Source organism: Pyrus communis, chromosome 3 (genome assembly GCF_963583255.1).
Source record: "Pyrus communis chromosome 3, drPyrComm1.1, whole genome shotgun sequence".
NCBI lineage: Eukaryota > Viridiplantae > Streptophyta > Magnoliopsida > Rosales > Rosaceae > Pyrus > Pyrus communis.
In genome coordinates, this window is record NC_084805.1 from 28,686,062 (window position 1) to 28,707,404 (window position 21,343).

Consider the following 21,343-nt stretch of genomic DNA (forward strand, 5'->3'; position numbering starts at 1 on the left):
GAAGAGAATCCTCCTGACCAAATGACTTACATCGTTAGATGAAAATCCAACGGTTACAAACATGAAGTCTTTTTAAAGTTATAATAATTATAACCGTTGGATTTTCATTCAACGATCCAAATTCTTTGAACAGGAGGATCCTCTCTAGTGAATATTATCGAATCATTGACTTGGCCGAAGGTATAATTTTTCAAACCTAGTGAAATCCTCACTTACAGAAATAATTCACTTTCTGAATACGTGGTTGGTAGTTGATTTGATATTTGATTTTGACCGGTCTCGTAAAACATTTTGACAAGTCCAGAAGTGATATTATATATTGTCATTTAGTACAATCTGGAAAGTTCCACTTCTTTAATTCTGACCAGTTGCCAGTGGGTTGGTAAAGACAATTCTAATTAACGTTTCTGTGCATATGCGAAGGAATCGCAGAGCTAAATTGGCTCGAATGGGGCCAAGTGCGTACGAATTTAGCGAACCAAAAAATCTCATACCAAGTATGATTAGTAGTGGACATTATGATAAAAGCGATCCATGATAAGATGAAATAAAGGTAATCAATTTGAACAGTCATAGGATTTGTTTATATGGCAAGCAAAGCACCACAGATCAACATCTTCTCTCCTGTACATGAATCCCCCAGCAGCCAAAACCTAGTTAAAAAGCCTTACCTGCTTCCTATGGTATGCTGAAGTTGGCTCATTCTTAAACTCTAATTTATGTGAATGTGTCATGTAGTGGAGGGATTTATATTTCAAATCCAAGGCTGTTAATGATCAAGCTTCCACCATAGTACATGTCACATAATTTACAGAATTAGCAAAATTTGGTTGAAAATAACTATTGGTTTATTTTGTTCAAACCAATTGTTTTATTTGGTTATCAATTTTGATTATGAGGATCATTTTTTCCAAGACAAAATTGGAAAAGTAGCATCAGTATAATAAGTGATCTTTTTATTATCATTATTGAACAATTGAATAACCGTGTTTCTATCTCTTGAGAATTTGTTGTTCCATATCACTAGCAACATGTTCTTATATCTGTCTTTTAGAATCATTAAATTAATTTTCCACCAAAATGAATTACTTGATATTGTTCTAAATGACTATTTTGGAAAATCAGAATTCTAATTTATATGTTGTGAGTACTTTTATTCCAAAGGGAATTTTTGGAACCACACAATCAACTGTAAAATAGAATATAGTAAATCATAAAATATTTTTAACATATTTCTTCTGACCAAAGCTGATGAAAGAATATGTATTTAGTGTATTTCATGGTTTGGCTATGTCATGCAGACGTCTTTCATGCATCATTTGTTTTCTACTGAAAGGTGTAACATAATCATGCAATTGTAACTAGTTCGATCCTCAACAACTTCTCCATTGACGATTTGGCTACTTTCATGGTTTGAATACCAGATAATGCATATTAGCCACAAGATTATGGCTCATATGCATATCGTAAGCATAAAGAAGCAGTCTTCCATACCTGTCTATAGTAAGGATTCCAGAGGTATCCTTGATGGGGTTGTTTCTGTTTGCAACCCAAACCACTGCTTTTTTGATCTTTTTGAGCATTACCAAATTCCGACATATCTGGACCTGGAGTTCCCGGGGCTGAAGAACCCTAGTAAATGTTCCACTCACATAATGAACGTTTTTTACTGGTAATGAACGTGTAAATTTTCAGCTCTAGCTACGAATGAACGTGTTCTTACTGGCCGGTAAGAACACGTTCATAAGCGTGATGAGTGGTGACGGAGATGGAGATAATTAGGGGATTTAACAGTTATTATTATTATTATTATTAAAGGGAGGCGAGGGTTTGAAACTATTACAACAATTTAGGGGAGGACACAGTTTCGAATCTAGAATGTATAGGTGAAAATCCAACATCCTACACATGCAAAAACTTCGTCACCCAATACTGAAGGAGAAAATTTGTTAAATGATGTGACATGTAGTGACATAGAACCTCGCTAAAGTTGAACTCTTAAAGATATTTTGAGTGCATTGACTTGTAGAATGTCAAAAATACCGGTTACGATTGCGAACTTGCAAGGTAATTGAAGAGAAATTATACTGATCTGATTAGCTAATTAATTTTGTCAATTGTAAGACATACTATGACCGGAAACTTGAACGCTACCAGACGTGTTCACATCAATTAGTGTTTAAGAATGAGAGGTGTGCGGTCATGAAACTTCCGCGTAGCATAGGAGAAAATTCTTTAAAAGATGTTGACGTGGACTTTTCAAATCTGCCATTCAATTAGAAAATTGCCTTTATCAATCTACTGACTCAGCATTAATGAAGTGGACCTTCTAGCTAGGATCAGTATTCTTAAGTCGACTGGAATTCGCCGGTGAATTCAACATCTGGAAGCCTTTAGCGTTGCGCATTCTCCAAAGAAAAAAAAAATCTAACCTTTCCGGCTTTTTGTTTCTGCTGCCATTAAAAGAAGCAACCTTTTCAGCACTTAACCAACCCCTGAGCAACTAACCATGAATTCTACCATATTCCTTTTTGTCATAATTAGATTGCTTATCTTCCTTGTGATTCTTCCCTCTTCCATTTCTGTTGCCCTAGACGCCATTACACCAAACCAACCCCTAAGAGATGGCGACTTTCTTCTCTCCGCCAAAAAAATCTTTAAACTAGGTTTTTTTAGCCCAGGCAATTCTCATAACCGTTACATCGGAGTTTGGTACAACAATATTCCAATCCAAACCATCGTCTGGATTGCAAACAGAGACAACCCCATAATTCCTATTGCTGGAACTGGAACTGGGCTCCTAGCTATTCATGGAGATCGTGGAGGCCTTGTCATTTATGGGAAGGACCAAAATACCGCTCTTTGGTCTGCTAATGTCAGAGTCTCTTCGCCAAACAGTTCCGTAATAGCCAAACTTCGGGATACAGGAAATCTTGTATTGCTTGAGTACAATGGTAGTAGCCCAACGGTGCTGTGGCAAGGCTTTGATTACCCCACAGATACACTGCTTCCTTGGATGAAGATTGGGCAGAACCGGCGGTCAGGGCTGAACTGGAGCCTAACATCTTGGAAGTCCCAGGATGATCCCGGATCAGGGAATTTTTCGTATGAGATTGACCCAACCGGGTTTCCGCAGTTGATGGTTTACGAGGGTCGAGCCAAATGGTTTCGAGGCGGAACTTGGACCGGCAAAAGATTTAGCGGGGTACCCGAATATACAACTAATAGTGTCCGCAACTTTGTGAACAATAAAGATGAGATATATATGGAGATAACTGTTCCAAATGACTCAGTATTCACAAGGGGGGTGCTAGATGAATCAGGAATTGTTAAACGGTTCGTATGGGGAGCTCACGAAAACAAATGGAGCGAAGGAAGCTCTAACCCTAGTGAGTGGTGTGACTCCTATGGACGGTGTGGTCCAAATGGTAACTGTGACCCGTACAGAAATTATAACTTCTCTTGCCTTTGTCTGCCCGGATTTAAACCCAAGTTCCCCCAGGATTGGGATATGAGAGTTGGATCGGGTGGATGCCAGAGAAAATCGGGAGCGTCTACATGCCAAAATAGGGAAGGGTTTGTTAAGGTGGCACGCGTGAAGGTACCCGACTCATCTGGGGCACGTGTGAATATGAATTTGAGTCTGAAAGGGTGTGGGCAAGAGTGCATGAAGGATTGTTCTTGCATGGCATACGCGAGTGCAGATGAAACGGGAGGAGGGAAGGGTTGCATGACGTGGTACGGGGACTTGATAGACACAAGAACTTTTTCAAATGTTGGGCAGGACTTGTATGTACGAGTTGATGCAGTTACTCTAGGTACTCACTTTATTTTTTCTTTCTCACAATATTTTGTATTCTACACTTTCTACCGGAATTTCTCTAATACGAGACAAATCTTGTTGGATAGTAGTTGCGAGTTGGTTGGCTGGTTGTACTTTGCCCTTATCCACCTAACTAATTACATCCCACAATTATCTCGCACATGAGAAAACCCCATAGTTTTCCTTGATTTTTGATAATGATTTGTTATTGTTTACAGTTCACAACTGTTGAATTCGTTGGTTTTTTTATTTTTATTTTATGTCCTTGTAGCTCAATTTGCAAATGGTTCTGTAATTAGCAAGAAGGCAAGGCTGGGAATTTCACTATTATCCGCTCTTGTGTTCCTTGGCCTAGTTTTCCTTTTGTGTTGGTTGGTAAGGAGGAAGAGCAAAGGTAAATAAATTTTGCTTCTCAATCTTAATTAGTATCCCTCTTGTGTCGGTCGAGGGTCTCTATTACGTCAATATTACAATAAACGACTATAGTCGCTAATATTAGTTGTAAGAATTGAGATGCGTAAAAGGCTTGTTAATGGCTACGGGCCAGGTATACTATGAGGTCTTTTACTCACTCTATTCTGTACAACTAATTAATGCCAACAATTATTTGTAAGTTTTGTTGTAGTGTCGCGCAATACGGATTGTTTATGACCAAAAGGCTATAACATTGCATTGCTTGTTAATTATGTATTTCATGACAGCAGGGAGGCAGAGAAAATATATGTTTTTCATGGAAGAGAGAACAGATCTCGATGATCAAAGTAAAATAAACTCAGAATTACAATTCTTTGATCGAACAACCGTCGCAGCTGCCACGGACAATTTCTCTGTAGCGAACAAGCTTGGGAAAGGAGGTTTTGGCTCAGTCTATAAGGTACTTAGCCTCCTATAAATTTCCGAATCATGCATAACTTCAGGTTAACCTTGAAGCTTACAACAAACATGACAATTCATTTTTGACGCCCTTAAAAATGAATTGTAACATAAGTGTTTGGATTATAATTTCAGGGTGTACTTTATAATGGAAAGGAAGTAGCGGTGAAACGACTATCGAAGAATTCTGGTCAAGGAGTTGAAGAGTTTAAGAATGAAGTTGTGATAATTGCAAAACTCCAACACAGGAACCTTGTCAAGATTATAGGTTGCTGCGTTGAAGATAAAGAGAAGATGGTAATCTATGAATACGTACTAAACAAAAGTTTGGACTCTTTTATTTTTGGTACGTCTTCTTCCTTTTTTCCCTTTAATTTCATTCTGAAACTAAAGTCAACAAGAATTTATTTGGTCTTAACTTCTTACTATATCCAGATGAAACAAAAAGAAATCTTTTAGATTGGACAAAACGCTTTGAGATTATCTCTGGGATTGCTAGAGGGATTTTATATCTTCATCAAGATTCGAGATTAAGGATTATCCATAGAGATCTAAAGGCCAGTAATATTCTACTGGATGCATCTATGAGCCCCAAAATAGCAGATTTTGGTATGGCAAGAATATTTCTGGGGGACCAATGTGAAGCAAATACACATCGTGTGGTCGGAACATAGTAAGTTAATTAAATTCATCAAAATTGAAGATACACGTTGCCTAGAGCTTACCAAAATAGTAGGTTAATTAATTGTTCCAACTTCCCAGAACAAGTCTCACCATGATCTCCTTATACTATTGCAGTGGTTATATGTCACCAGAGTATGCAATGGAAGGAATTTTTTCAGTAAAATCTGATGTATACAGTTTTGGCGTATTACTGCTAGAAATCATAACTGGCAGAAGGAATTCTGGTTATCACCACAAAAATTATCCCCACTCGAATTTGGTTGGATATGTAAGCTAACTATAGCCTATTTGCAAACAATAATTTTCCCACAAGTTTATCTCCTACTTTATTCATGCTTTGTTGATTTTTTCAAAACTCTTTTAGGTTTGGGACTTGTGGAGAGAAGGCAATGCCTTGGAAATCGTTGATCCATCCATGGCCGAATCGTACCATGTCAATGAAGTTGTGAGATGCATCCAAATTGCCCTCTTGTGTGTGCAAGAGTTTGCTGTTGACCGGCCAACCATGTCGATGGTTGTTTTCATGCTAGGTAACGAAGCAGCAGTTCCTTCCCCAACACAGCCTGCATTTTTGTTGATGAGGAGTCGTACTGGAGTAGGTCCATCAACGAGTACTGAAGGAGCTAATTCTATAAATGATGTGACATGTACAGAAATAGAAGCTCGCTAAAGAAAGGCCTAGAATTACCCGACGTGTTCCACAATATATATGTACTTGTAGCAGCTTGCAAAAGATAATGTATTAACTACATACAATTTGTTACTGTGTGAAGAAAGGGTGAACGAAATTTACCATGCCTTGAAAATGAAGACTCTCCAAGTAAAGCGAAGCTTGTTGATGTTAGAACTCATAAAAATTAAATATAATAAAAATAAAAAATACGCCATTTCCTGTGGCGTTTGGTTGCTGCATGCATGCATTAACACAAACGCTTGGACTTTTTTTTCAAATTTGGCTGGACCTTTTAGGTGCGTTTGTTGTATTGGACTATTTCGGACTAGACTAAGACTTGTAAATATTCAACTCACATAATGAACGTTTTTTACTGGTAAGAATACGTGTAAATTTTCAGCTCTAGCTACTAATGAACGTGTTCTTACTGGCTGGTAAGAACACGTTCATATATGATTACCATCATATTTTGTACTAATTTCTAAAAAAATAATTTTAGGCCTCGAGGTCTACTCTTTCCTATATCTTTTTTTTTTTTTTTAATTATTCCTAAATAGTAGGCAAACTTTAGAAAAAGGCATGTCATAGCAAGCCTCATGAGTTGTCGGCAGAATGCAAGGCATGACATGTCTTAACAAGCCATGACTTGTCCTGACACGCTATCCCTCCTATCGTGGCACGCCATAACAAGCCTCGCGAATTGTCACTAGAATGCATGGCGTGGCATGACATGCATTCTGTCGACAATTCGCAATGCTTGTCATGTCAAGGCCAACAACAATGTTTTGGCATGTCACGATGCAAGGGTTAGCGTGTCATGCCATGCATTTTTCAAACACTTTGACACGCTAATCCTCGCATTGTGGCACGCTAAAACATCTTTATTGGTATGCAATGACATGTCACATGTCGTGACAAGCCATGACTTGTCTTGACACCCTAACCCTCCCATTGGCACGCCAGAACAAGCATCACAATTTGTCGACAAAATAAATGGAGTGTGGGGATAAATTGACACTTTTGGTTTGACAAATTGGCGGCTTCTTTGAATTTTGGCAATTTTGGTCAATTGGTATGAGCTACTAAACAACGACGTATCTGTGGGTTGAATTGACTTATAGTTGCCTATTTTTACTTCCAAAATGACTACTGATGATATTCAAAACTTGTCAACTGCCAAAGATATTACGGAACTTTGACAACTGTTCAAGCAAGAATCTGCACCATTAACGCTCTTCGGATTCAGTTATTGTCAAATCGTTACTAGAATCAGACTGGAACGCGTCACATGACTTCACTGGACTGATACAACTCCAGAGACGGATCCATGATTCTAAGGCTCTGTCTTCTCTCCACGGCTGCCAAACCAGCAGTTGAAAGTAACATTTAGAAAAAGGGATAAACGTAAGTAGCAAGTAGCAAAGGTATATTGTTCGCAAAGTTTGTATAAATTTCATGTCCTATCAAGTTCATGGAATGGCCCTCCTAATAAAAGCTGTCATAGTATCATGTTTCTTGCCACTCACAATCTCCAACAACATGATCCCCCCTAACTAAAGACATCCGATGCTGTTGAATGGCCTCCTAAACACTGCATAATTTGGTGACATGTATCCATTGCATATGAACAAAATAGAACCAAATTACTGGCTAAAGAATAGTAAAAAGAATGCGAAAGGTGACGATATGGTGATTTATTCATGAATGTGTGAATCCAAGTATGATTCTGTTTTTTGGAGAAGAAAAGGTCAACAATCAACATACTTCAGATGTTGAGGGTGTCCCTGGATGTGCAAAATCGGAAGAGGAAAACCACAAGCAACACTTTCATAAAGATTTTCGGGGCATCTCAGTGTCTGAAATGGATTTTAATTATTTTCCATGCGACTTTGGCACCTATACATGGACATTGTTGGTATTGTTGACAATTACGTAAATCGTAACATGCCAAGAGTATAGCAACAGACTCAATTATAAGGAAAATAAAAGAATAGGACTCTGATAACTATACAAGAAAAAGATTGGCAGGAGTTACAAGACCGAATTTCTTCCTCGACTACTAAAATGGGCTAATCTCTAGTTAATCCCCGTTCGATCAATTTTAGGCATTTGAGATTAATAAACCTTGAATATTAGGTGATAAGTGTTAGGCTACAAAACTTGTAATTCAAGTGCTTAAAAATATTTATTTATACAGGAATTTTTGTTTCATTACCTTTCATTCTGCACATCCCTACTTAAAACTTTTCGTAAACTATCTTTTGCTATATTCAATTCAAACACCAAAATAAAATGAACGTGGTTCATAAAAAAAAATATAAAAAAAATAAAAGAAATATGGTTGCCATTGAAATACAAAAATACAAAATACATAGAATTAAATAGTGAAATACGAAGATTTGATTTCACACCAGGCTTGAAATCTGGTTGTCAGTGAGACAACCTAAAAAGACCAATTTGAAGTGTACAGGTCCACCACCCCATACTCTTCTCATATCTTTTTCGGTGTAAAAGTGAAGATCAAAATGTATTCCCTACTTAGAGGTACCAATTCCAAGAGTTGTGAAGCTTCCATAAAGATGCCAAAGCACTCTTGAGAAGCTCAATCTTCACCGGCATCATTCCTTTTTTTTTTTTTTTTTTTAACAAAAGTTGTAACAACCCGTCCCGAGATTTACGGAAGAAAATGAGTATTTTTGTATTTTCACTAAGTTTTGGGGATACCTTCATTTTTAAAATTGTTTTTAACCTTAATTGGTGAGCCCAAGGGGCCCACCCCTGTTTTGTCCCCTGGTTCCCTTTCCCTTTTCTTTTTTTTTTTCTTTTTCTGAAAAGTCTTCTCTTCTCTCTTCTCTCTTTCTTCCTCCGTGCTCTCTCTTTTCCCCCCCTCTCAGTGCTCTTTCCTCCGACAAGAACACACACACACACACACCCATGCCCACACCTATAGCTCTTTTCTAACCCTGTGGTTGTGTTTTGGACGTCAAACCACGAAGAAACCACCTTGGAGACATTTCCCAGTTTTCCGGCGAGCACCGCCCCTTTCGAGGCAATTTCCGGCCAAACCACGGCGAGTTGGCCGGCGTGTAAGGTATCAATCTCTTCGTCTCGCTGAGTACTACAACTTTCCTTTTTGTTTCACTCAATGTCATTGAGTATTGAAGAAGTTATGCTCATTTGAATCTTACCCAGTTTCCGGCGGACACCCGTGGCTTCCAGGCTGTTTTTCGGCCAACTCCGGCCACGATGACGGGAACCAAGGGTATATTTCGATTCCTTACCTTCGGGGCTTCAATTTGGTATATTGAATGACATGTTTTGGTTGAGTTTTGAGCTTCATCGGAGCTTGGGAATTCTCCGGCCGAAATCTGGCCTTCTCCCTCCTGGGAATTCGGCGAACCACCCAAACCCAAGGCCTTTGGGCCTTTCCTGCCAAGCCCAAAACCCTGGGCAGCCCAACCCAACCTTTTTATTATTTTTAGTTTTGTTTTGTTAATTTTAAGGCCTTAGGGCCCTGGTTGCAAGCCCAAACCCATTACCCTTTTAATTGGGCCATTGGGCCGTGAGGTTTCAAACCCAGACCCATTTTCCTTGAACCCCAAACCCAGCCCACCTAAAACCTAAACCCATTTACCTTAACCCAAAACCCTAAAGCCCAAACCCGTGACCCGTTGACCCTGACCCGTTGACCGTTAACTGGGTCAACGGTCAGCGTTGACCTTTGACTTTTTGGGTTTTCGTGCGGGACCCCTCATAGGCTAATTTCGACGTTCTGAACCCGTTTCCGATGTCCGTTTTCCCAAATTCAGTCGTTTGAGTAGAGTTTGACTAAATGTACCATTTATGTGCTTAGGGGCAATTATTTGTGGCGTTTCCTTCTTCGCTAGATGGCGTGGCTTTTCGACGGCGAAGTACTGTGAGTGGACCCCTTCGAAAAATGCATGTTTTAATAGTAGAAATGCATACATGAAAAGCATGATTTGATGATTATGTTTTATGAAACGTTTTACGAGATAACATGCTTACTGAGGCTAGTTTGAATTATTACTATTTTTCCTATAACCCATGTTCTTATAGAATATCTGATGGATAACGATATGATATTTAGAACATGTTTAGAACACCTCTTTATAGTATAGATGATGGATGACTTTATACTATGAAGTTGATCTTCAATATATGTATGTTCACTGGTTTTGTACTTACCTAGTGGTCCTTTCCGCTACGGGACGTAGGGATAGATTCGGTCCGTCCCGGGCGACGGTTTAGTGTTGGCATAGGGCCTAGAATGTGTTTTCCTCTGACTGTCTGCTCAGAGACGGGGAGTCGGCAAGGGGCCTGAAGTGTTATATCGGACATCCACTAGTGTTTATTGTTTATGCAAATTATGATTTGAGATATTGCACGACATGCTAGGTTTCGGAAAACCTATGTTTATAATTATAGTCTCTGAGCCGGCATGGGGCCTGAAGTGTTATATCGGACATCCACTAGTGTTTATTGTTTATGCAAATTATGATTTGAGATATTGCACGACATGCTAGGTTTCGGAAAACCTATGTTTATAATTATATATATGTTTTCATAAAACCTGGGGGTTAGTATGTTGATAACTGTTTTATTTTATATATATATATATATATATATATCAACTTGGTCCACTCATGTTTGTTTTGCGCCCCCTTCAGGACTTAGAATCGAGGCATACAATCCCGACGTCCAGGCACTTCCGCATCGGCATCTTCGAGTCCTCTCAGTGTAGGACCCACTCCTTTGTTTCATTCAATTTTATATTATTTTCTTCTAATGTTCTAGATTAGAGGTATGCTCTGAACATGGTCCTTATTTGCATATTCATTATTCTTTTATATTTATAAACCTTATTTATCCTTTGTTTTCAGTATTTACACTCAATAAATGGCTTTCGTCACCCTCGGGTGTCGGCCAGCACGTGCCTATCCTGATATTCGGGGAATATCGGGGTCAGGGTGTGTCAAAAGTACATCCATGAGGTTCGTTCGGCATGAGCGTAAAGGGCCTCACCAATCTTGACATAAGTCACATCTTCTTGAATAGTAGGAGTAGGAAGTTGGCTTATATAAATTGAACTTTCTCCACCATTTGTGACCATGCAAGCAAAGATCTGTGCTTTTGGAGATTGTTGACCAGTGACAATATTCAATTTGAACGTAGTAACAGAGAAGTTAAGGAAGCCCCATAGGCATAGGGCAATGGGTGACTTGTCCAATAAAGCCAAAAGCAATCAACCTAAAACAAAACTCATTCCAAAATAATACATAAAAAATTAAGTAATATAAAATTGAAATTTAACTTGTTGAAAGGAAAGGGATCCTCTTCGGATCCCTTCCTCTGAATTCACCAAATAAGAGGATCTGTGCTGTTAAAATTTGATCTAATGGCTACAAATAAGGACCTATTTTAAAAGTTATAATAACTTCAGCCGTTGGATCAATTTTCAACGGCACGGATTCCCTGATTTGGTGAATTAGGAGGAAGGGATCAGGAGGTGATCCCTTTCCCTGTTGAAAAAGTGTGTGGGACCTGTAGGTGCAGCAATTTGAAAGTCCTCTCCAAAGCAGAACCAAAAGCGGTTGGTACAGTGTAGGTATCGCAAATCTGTAGGTGCAGACTTATCAAAGTTGCAGACATTGACACTATTCTAAAAATCTCCACTTAGCGCCGCCTAGACACTAGACATTTGGCCATTGTCTTGATTAATGTCTAGACGTTTGAAAATTTAGAAATGACACCTAGACCTGTTGAGGCGCCTGCCTAGATCGCCTAACCCACCCAGACACGCTTAGACACCCACCTAAATTGCGACTCACTTAGACAGAAAATAGATAACTTTCATTTGCATTATTTTTTTTTAAAATAAATTGTAAGAAACTTGTTGAATACTAAAATGAACATAAATTATATGCTTGTTCCCCATGTTTTCATTATGTTTCAGTACTTCATAATATATATATATATATATATATATATATATATATGTTATTCTATTTTGTAATTTGATAGGGATTTTACCACCTGCAAAAGTAGAGATAAAAACACTTAAAAATACTTGCAAGAGAACAAGGTAGTTGTAGTATAAACGGCTCAAGCAAGGTTGTTTCCGCATGGATTGAATGAATAATTTATGTAAATCACCAAATCTTAATTAATTGAAAACAAAAATTGGAAAAAGGTGATTTTATGACTTAAAATATTAAAAACGAATTTTTAAATTAAAACAATTAAATAAATTGACAAATTAAAGAAAACAAAAGAAAATAGTTTTGAAAATCAAATTGTAAAAGCCTAGGGTTCCGCTGTGTCACACCCCTGCCCAAAATATTTATTTTCGGGGAATATTATTGGTGATAGGCCCAAACTAAACTCTTGGTTAGTTAACTACCATTAAACCCGATTCTCTACTTCAATTTCCTATCCCTCACATTAAATTCATGACCAACTTTTAAATTTTCAAGCCATAAGGTTAATTTTCAAATTATTTACCAAATTCCTTTTCTTAGTACCAATTCTCAACAAAGGATTTATCTCAATGATTTAACTACCACCTGTCGTAATTCTTTAATTATTTGTCTTGTTTGCAACCATGATTCACAATTATGAATATAAAATTCATATATTTAAATTTTTAGGGTATTACAATCACCCCCTGTTAAAATAAATCTCGTCCCTGAGATTTCAACTATTGCGTTACGAGAAGGAACTAAAACTATTTACACCATTTCTTTTATGGTGAATACAATTAAAATCTCCGTCTACAATTTTATTCAAGTTGAGAATAAATAAATCAACGAAGAATTGATCGTGATTCTCACAACCACATTCATTGGTAAGGGAAAATATCAGAACTTCTAGCCACACATATTGGCAAGATAGATGTCCGAAATCCCAATCACACTAATTTAAATTTTAAATCATAATTATGGGTATTACCACTTACCCTTACTTTTGGCAAAAATAATATCAACTATTTAGTCATAATTCTAATTGGCTACACACAACCGTTAGCACAATTCTTTCCCAAAATTTCTAACCACAACCATTGATGATGTCAACATCAGAAAATTTTTGTCATACTCAATATTGGCAAAACTAATATCATAAATTCCCGCCATAATTTTTCTTTTGGCCAAATCAATATCAGAATTCAAGCCATGATCATTAATAGCTAGGTAAATATTAAATTTTTCAAGCCAAACCATTAGAATTGGCAAATTAAATACCAAAATTCCAACCAAAATTATTGGAATTTCCGATCTCTTTACTATGTGATGGAAAGAAATTTAAAACCAAATCCACAATACCGTTCACACTGAATGAAATCAAATCCCGTTCTATGATTTCATTAATATCCACAATTAAACTAAATTACCCTTAGTCATATTTAAAACCTTTTTAAATCTTTCATTTTAATTGATTCTCTTTTAAACTGTTTCTAAAGGCAGCCACATATCGCCTAAATTAAGGACTCACACTTCCCATAATTTTATTCACGTCCACCAATAATAAATGAAGAACGCCGCATAGGTTTTCCACCCTTTCAAATTATAATGGTCAACAATAACCACAGTTTATACATTTTATTATTATTATTTTTATTCCCATTAGATACATCATCACAACCTTGATAAATGCTAAAATTTCCAACCACAATTATCATTGGCCAAAAGATTTTTAAAATTTCTAGCCACACTGATTGTCAAAACAATGATTCCACCACCATTTGCTTTTTATCTCAATCAGAGATTAGTAGACTGGAAAATATTGTAATATGCCTGGCCAATACACATTACACTTTATTTTTCTTTTCTTCTTCTTCTTCTTCTTCTTCTTCTTTTTTTTTTTTTTTTTTTTTTTTTTTCCATATCTACCGGTCTTTTCCGCCCAATTTCACATTCACGGGCCTTTCTCGCCCAATCTATCCACGGGCCCTTTTTCGCCCAATTTCACATTCACGGGCCCTTCTCGCCCAATCAAACATATCCACCCTTATATCCACGGGCCCTTTTTTCGGGCCCTTCTCGCCTAATCTCACATATCCACCCTTATATCCACGGGCCATTTTTCGCCCAATTTCACATTCATGGGCCCTTCTCGCCCAATCTCACATATCCACCCTTATATCCATGGGCCCTTTTTCGCCCAATTTCAATTTCTCAAGTGCCAAGTATAATACAAATTCTTCATCTGCTTATCACCACTTCCCAATCACCTTAACATTCAACATTTTCATAATGCATAGCCTAATATTGATTCAACTCAAGATTAATCCAAAACTTTAATCAAATGCTCATCTTTGAAGTTATAACATGATATGATATTTTAAAATTTTCCTACTCCCATTCAATTTAATTCAAAGCATCATAATTCACAATATATGCATTCCACATAATTTCCGTCATTCTTATAGAACTTATGAAATAATGCAATATAAACGCAAATCACATTTCCCATTAACGAAACTTTCATATTTACCAAGGAAATTGCACCACAATCGTAATACAATTTATATATGTACTTCACATATAAAACATGAATGCCACTTTATTCCTAAAAATATGAATTAATGCAACCACAATGCATGTCATAATGCACACCAACAAGACACACAAATAGTGCATCTCGTAGAGTAGGATCATTTGCTCTGATACCATTTTGTCACGCCCCTGCCCAAAATATATATTTTCGGGGAATATTATTGGTGATGGGCCCAAACTAAACTCTTGGTTAGTTAACTACCATTCAACCCGATTCTCTACTTCAATTTCCTATCCCTCACATTAAATTCATGACCAACTTTTAAATTTTCAAGCCATAAGGTTAATACTCAAATTATTTACCAAATTCCTTTTCTTAGTACCAATTCTCAACAAAGGATTTATCTCAATGATTTAACTACCACCTATCGTAATTCTTTAATTATCTGTCTTGTTTACAACCATGATTCACAATTATGAATATAAAATTCATATATTTAAATTTTCAGGGTATTACACGTCGTCCCATTAACAATCCTATGTAGTTTTACCAATTACTTATGAATTACACATGCAACTTTGAAGGTTAGGTTTTCCTTATGCATATTCTACTTGTGGCAACATGCAATCCGTATGTGACATTCAGATCAAATATACACATGCATGACTCATTACGCTTTGTGAAAACCCTTTGAAAAACCATGCAACCCCTAAGACATGGCATTTGCCCTAGGTGAACTTACAACTATCAATCACAAGAAGCAATACTCAACTCCCGGTGGCATTCCGACCGAATTGCATCCAATTACTTATCTGAACATCCTAATGGTAGCTAAGCATTAAGATATAGAGACAGTTTAAAGCACAATGATTAATAATTCAAAGTATGCATGAATAATATTATAAGCAATTAAATAAAAACTACGTATTTATGCTAAGGCTCAAGACATCACCCTAGCAAAGGAAAATTAGCTACGAACAACCATAAAACAAAATAAATTTTATTGAAATAGAAAAAGGATAGAAAACACCTTGAAAATACAAAGCGTCAAAGGCTAGCTAAATTCTCCACGTACGTTCCCCTCCAATGTTGCATAGCGAACCCTAATGGCTAACAAGCCTTATTTATACTACTAGAAAATAAAACCCTACCTTGAAAAGGTTTTAGAATAAAACTAGGAAACCTAATAAATTGAAACAAAATAGGAAACATAATCATAAATTAACTTGGTAAATTCGCCCAAAAATCTGCACAGCCACGTTTTGGACCTAAGTCAGCTCCAAAACTGGCCCAAAATAGCTGGATTTAAAGCTTGGACTATTATGAACACTTCTCCAGTAGGCCACAAGCCCATTTGAGGTCATTTTGGGCTCCAAAAACTCAATTTAAGCCTAGAGACGTCACTTTTCAACAACGCGCACTGCTTCTTTAGTTGATCACCAGAAAATAACCACTTGGTAGAAAAATCCCAAATTTTAATACGAACACGGCAAGAGACACACGAACGTCTTCCAATTCGAATCACTCCAAAATTCATCCATTTGATTATGTTTTGCTCCAGAGGAAGTCGAATGTCCTATGTTGAAAATATAAAGCAAAGTATCAAAATTCTACCAAAATAATCAATAAACTAATACTAAGAATAGGGTAAAATTTATAATATAATATTGACTCATCATAATTTATGATGTAATTATATATATTTTAAGTATAAACAAACACTTATTTACACGAAATATAATAAATTTATTTAGATACGCTTAAGCCCCGTCTAACCGTTAGGCCTCAGCCCACCGTCCGACTAGCGCCTAGTATCTTTTAGAACCTTGGTTGTATAACCTAAAAAGCACCATTCCAAGTTGCCCTGTTGCAACCGAGCAACCAAAAATTGCTGCAGACCTATTGCACTAAAATTCCAAAATCGCGAGCCATCACAAGTCGCAAACTGGAGCCAACCAACGTAGCCAACCAAGACTAAAAGACAATGGTGGGAAGACCCAACAACGGCGACAATACAACTAAGTGTGCGTATTATGGCATTCAACCCACTATCTATTGATGAAAATGAACCTGCATCACCATTGAAACCGCTAATTCTAAAGCAAAATCAGATACGTTTAAATGACCCGCAACTAATTATGTTAGGCCTAATACGAGCATAAATGAGCAAAGACATCAATCTAGCCAAATAACAGTACAACGTCAAACTCACAAATTCCCACCACAACTCATGTAAGGTCCAAATCCACAAACCCACACAATAGCCCATATTTACATAAAAAAAAAAAAGTAAAAAACAAATTAAAAAAAAAAGGCTATTTCGTAATTAAAACTAAATTCCCCCTCAATTGCACTATAACCAAGCTACAGCGCCACCTCTTCCCGAGATTAGAATACAGTAATTGTCCTACATGAAATATTTTATAAGATCCACGCCGACCACCAGCCACCAGCCACCAGCCACTAGCAATAAAATGTATATTTTTTTTAATTAAGTATTTTAGCTTATTGAGTGACAACATGCATTTAGCAATTGTCTGTTTAGTAATTAGTGCTAGAGTGGTTGGAACATTTTAAATTTCTTATGGGAAAGTTCCAAAGTGGATTTTTGTGGCTGTTACCTAGTGAGTGGTGGGGCGATGGTATCAATTTCTTCAAAAATTTGGTCTTGAACTTTATGAAATGGTCAATACTCATGCCCTTCTCATTGTCCAACATTTCTAGAAACGCAGTCATTTTTCTTTCCTCAAAGTGACATTTTGTCTCTTCAATAGAAAATTCGTACCAAATGGTAGTAATTAAAACCGAAATTTTATCCAACACAAAATTTTATGGCTTCTAGAAAAGAATCTATTTCAGATTCATCTGATAATTATTTTTTTTTTTAATGTGTAAGATTGAAAATTTTATGACATTTAGAAAATTAGAATTTATCTGATAACTATTTCATTTCTTTTTTTTTCTTTTTTCGTGTGAGATAGAAAAAATATATATAGAAATATATATATATATATATATATATATATTTAAGAGAAAGAGAGGTGGTAGGAAGGAATAGGAATGGATAAAAGAGACCACATGAAAATAAAAACTTGAATGTGAAAAAAATTGTTTTTCATTTTTTGTTTTAATTTTATTTAGTTAATCATTCACTATCATCCACTTCACTTTTCATTTCTCATTTCTTTCACAGACATTTTCTTTTTTATTTATAATAAATATGAAAAAAGTTAAGACTTATAAACGAAAGGTGAACGGAGGATGATGAATGATAAGACTTAAACAAACTTTTTTTTCACCATCCTCCCTTCACCCTTCAAATCCCACCAAGTTGTTCAAAGTCCAAAAGGTGTTGCAATCTATGTAGAGTCTGTCTGTATCAAAAATTTCTTCCATGAGTACGTTTCGTGGTGGGGCAAAAAATTATTATTTACATATATTTTACATAAATTTATGGATAAAACAAAATATTAATAATAATTCAAAGATTACTTGAGCAAGCAATCAATCGTGCTTTGGCAAACCATTGTTCTGCAAAATGCAGTTGGTGAAACGTCTGCTAAATGTTTTAGTTCTTCATCTCCTCCTTGTCTGGCTCTGCTCTTCCTTGGACACCATAAAATTTGATCAACCCGTCGGAGACGGTGATTTCTTGGTGTCCAAGAATGAGACCTTTGTCTTGGGGTTCTTTAGTCCCGGGACATCTACCAACCGCTATGTTGGAATTTGGTACAAGTTTTCAGAAGACAGGGTTGTGTGGGTGGCCAACAGAGATAATCCCATCAATGGCAGCTCAGGAGTTCTCTCAATAGGTTCTGATGGAAACCTAGTGCTGCAGGCCAAGACTAGCCAAGGCCTTGTTCGTCTGTGGTCAACGAATGTTTCGATATCATCAGCGCGCAATATTTTCGCCCAAATCCTTGATTCGGGAAGCCTTGTTTTGGCTCAACAAGGCAGCCAGGATGTTTTTTGGCAGAGCACTGATCACCCTACACATATTCTTCTTTCGAATATGAAAATCGGGTTGGACAGGAGAAGTGGCATCAACCGGTTCCTCATGTGTTGGAAATCGGACAATGATCCAGGGACGGGGAATGTTTTGTTGAGAATGGACCTGAATGGATCACCTCAGTTGATCTTGTACAAGAATGAGGCTAAGTGGTGGAGGTCAGGACATTGGAACGGGATTCAATGGGGCGGCATACCTGCCGTGCAGCGGAACGTTGTGTTTAAGATCAAATTTGTGAACAACAAAGATGAAATTGCTGTGCAGTGGACTGTTCTCGACCCTTCAATTTACTCGGTGATCACAATAGATGGGATGGGAACACTCAACCAGCTAGCATGGCAGGGGCAACAGCACCAGTGGGTTTCGCTTTGGTCAGCGCCATTGGATGCCTGTGACAGCTATGGCAAGTGTGGTCAGTTTGGTAATTGCAATCCCTACACTAACAGTGGGTTCAACTGCACATGCTACCCCGGGTATGAACCAACCTCACCGCAGGATTGGGATTTGAGAGACGGAACAGGTGGGTGCAAGAGGCAGCAGGGCTCGCGGTCCATGTGCAGGAATGGCGAGGGATTTGTGAAGATGAAAAATGTAAAGGTTCCAGACACGTCCTCCATAAAATTGGAGACGAATTTGAGCTTGGAAGTGTGCGAGGAGGAGTGCTTGAGGAACTGCTCGTGCTTAGCGTATGCGAGTGCAGATGTGAGGAATGGAGGTACTGGATGCATGACATGGTATAAAGATTTGATGGATACTAAGCAGTTCACAGAAGGCGGGCAAGATTTGTACATTCGCGCAGATGCAGTAGTTTTAGGTACCTTATCTTCCAAGAAATTGCGTCAGCTACATGTTCCAACTTCATACCATTGATGGCACTAGTAATATATTTTTTCTTCTTTTTTCCAGCTCAGTATAAAAAGAAGTCAGGAGCAGGGTTTTCTTCCGGAAAAAGGCGACTGGCTATTATATTGGGAGCGTCAATTTCTGTCGCCTCATTGCTCATCCTCGCAGTTTTATGTTGGTTCAGGAAAATGAGCAGGAAGGGTATGCGAAAAATTTCCCCTTTTTTCGTTTCGTAATTTTGTTTTACGGCTTTATTTCAGCTCAAGTTTCATTTTGTTCGTCTTGAAATTTATAACCTGAAATTTCAATGGAATGGAAACAGAGAGAGGAGGACAACCTGAACTGCTGAATGATCCCGCTGCTTTTGGTTCACGAAGCTGTGAAGATTTGCCAATAAGAAAAGAGGTTGATGAACACAGAGGAAAAACAGATTTACCTTTTTTCGATTTAACCACCGTGGTTGCAGCCACAGAAAATTTCTCTTTTGCTAATATGCTTGGACATGGTGGCTTCGGCATGGTATATAAGGTACTTTCCTAGAACCATTCTGTGTAACTCAGCATTGTGTGACTTTAAAATAAAATGTGAAATACACATCTTGTACTTTGTTTACGAACATACCAATACATAAGCTCTGTGACGTTGAGGAGGATAAGATAGAATTGTATGTAAACTTTATATTGATCTGAAGTTTGTCGTTAAGATTTTCGAGTCTGCATCACCATTTCAGGGAAATCTAGCTGATGGACAGGAAATAGCTGTCAAAAGATTATCGAGAAATTCAGGACAAGGAGTAGACGAATTCAAGAATGAAGTCATGCTTATAGCAAAACTCCAGCATAGAAACCTTGTGAGGCTTTTGGGTTGCTGCATAGATAAAGAAGAGAGGATGTTAATCTATGAATACATGCCGAATCGCAGCTTGGACTTATTCATTTTTGGTATGCGATCTCTACATACGCTAATAAATACTTTCGTCACTTAACTAGTATCTAGCTAATAGGCGCTTTTATGTGTTGTGTTCAGATAAAAACAGAAAGTCGTCGTTAGACTGGAGAAAGCGATTTCAAATTATCATTGGGATTGCTCGAGGCGTCCTATATCTTCATCAAGATTCGAGACTAAAAATAATTCACAGGGATTTGAAAGCAAGCAATGTTTTACTGGATGGTTCAATGAACCCAAAAATATCAGATTTTGGCATGGCAAGAATGTTCGGGGATGACCAGATTGAAGCCAACACGAATAGAGTTGTTGGCACCTAGTAATTCTCCTCTCCCTTGAAATAAAACTCAAGTAGAGCCGATATTTTTTTAGTACTAATATTGTGTCATTGCAGCGGTTACATGTCACCGGAGTATGCTATGGATGGGCTATATTCCACAAAATCTGATGTGTTTAGCTTTGGAGTCTTGGCACTAGAGATCATTAGCGGCAGGAAGAACAATTTCCAATTCGAAAACCCCTCTCTGAATTTGGTTGGACTAGTAAGTAAACAGATAATATTTTAGATGATGAATTTAACTTTTCAATAGTCCATCCATCTAAACACTTATGCCGAAATGGTTTCAGATATGGGACTTGTGGACAGAAGGAAAAGTCTTGGACATAGTTGATTTATCACTAAATGAGTCATATTTGACTCATGAAGTTATAAGATGCATTCAGATTGGGCTCTTGTGCGTGCAAGAATACACAACAGACCGACCGACCATGTTAGATGTTGTGTTCATGCTGGGGAACGAAATGACTCTTCCACATCCGAAAAAGGCAGCGTTTAGCTTCAAAAATAGCGGTCCGGATTCTTCAACTTCTAGGGGAGCTTCTTCTGTAAATGATGTAACAGTCACAGTTATTGAAGCTCGTTGAGTTTGCATTTTTTAGATCCTTGTAGAGATTTTGCATTACTTCTTAAGTCTTTATA

At 37.4% G+C, this 21,343-nt stretch overlaps 2 protein-coding genes across 4 annotated transcripts; both read left to right on the forward strand.

The window, feature by feature from the left end:
- Positions 1-2,305: 2,305 nt before the first annotated feature.
- On the forward strand, positions 2,306-6,413 carry LOC137727462 (G-type lectin S-receptor-like serine/threonine-protein kinase RKS1). 3 transcript variants are annotated; one of them, XM_068466314.1, is made up of 7 exons: positions 2,307-3,818; positions 4,095-4,217; positions 4,525-4,697; positions 4,832-5,042; positions 5,132-5,369; positions 5,495-5,648; positions 5,745-6,413. In XM_068466314.1, the coding sequence occupies exons 1-7, from the start codon at positions 2,510-2,512 to the stop codon at positions 6,048-6,050; spliced, it is 2,514 nt and encodes an 837-aa protein (XP_068322415.1). In that variant the 5' UTR covers positions 2,307-2,509; the 3' UTR covers positions 6,051-6,413. The 3 variants fall into 3 exon arrangements, with proteins under 3 accessions (XP_068322417.1, XP_068322415.1, XP_068322416.1); XM_068466315.1 differs by having other exon boundaries at positions 4,528-4,697; positions 5,745-6,412; XM_068466316.1 differs by lacking the exon at positions 5,745-6,413 and having other exon boundaries at positions 2,306-3,818; positions 5,512-5,614.
- An 11,692-nt stretch (positions 6,414-18,105) lies between these two features.
- Positions 18,106-21,297, forward strand: LOC137730076 (G-type lectin S-receptor-like serine/threonine-protein kinase At1g11410). The gene is made up of 7 exons (XM_068469142.1): positions 18,106-19,390; positions 19,483-19,620; positions 19,742-19,947; positions 20,150-20,360; positions 20,446-20,683; positions 20,759-20,906; positions 20,992-21,297. The coding sequence occupies exons 1-7, from the start codon at positions 18,106-18,108 to the stop codon at positions 21,286-21,288; spliced, it is 2,523 nt and encodes an 840-aa protein (XP_068325243.1). The 3' UTR covers positions 21,289-21,297.
- The last annotated feature ends 46 nt before the right edge of the window (positions 21,298-21,343 follow it).

Excerpts from the sequence above, each read along its gene's own strand:
- LOC137727462 (XM_068466314.1), top strand. The coding sequence starts at position 2,510 with ATGAATTCTACCATATTCCTTTTTGTCATAATTAGATTGCTTATCTTC. Across the intron at positions 3,819-4,094 it reads AGTTGATGCAGTTACTCTAG|CTCAATTTGCAAATGGTTCT; the intron begins GTACTCACTTTA and ends ATGTCCTTGTAG. Across the intron at positions 5,043-5,131 it reads TTTGGACTCTTTTATTTTTG|ATGAAACAAAAAGAAATCTT; the intron begins GTACGTCTTCTT and ends TACTATATCCAG.
- LOC137730076 (XM_068469142.1), top strand. The coding sequence starts at position 18,106 with ATGCAGTTGGTGAAACGTCTGCTAAATGTTTTAGTTCTTCATCTCCTC. Across the intron at positions 20,684-20,758 it reads AATAGAGTTGTTGGCACCTA|CGGTTACATGTCACCGGAGT; the intron begins GTAATTCTCCTC and ends GTGTCATTGCAG. Across the intron at positions 20,907-20,991 it reads CTCTGAATTTGGTTGGACTA|ATATGGGACTTGTGGACAGA; the intron begins GTAAGTAAACAG and ends AAATGGTTTCAG.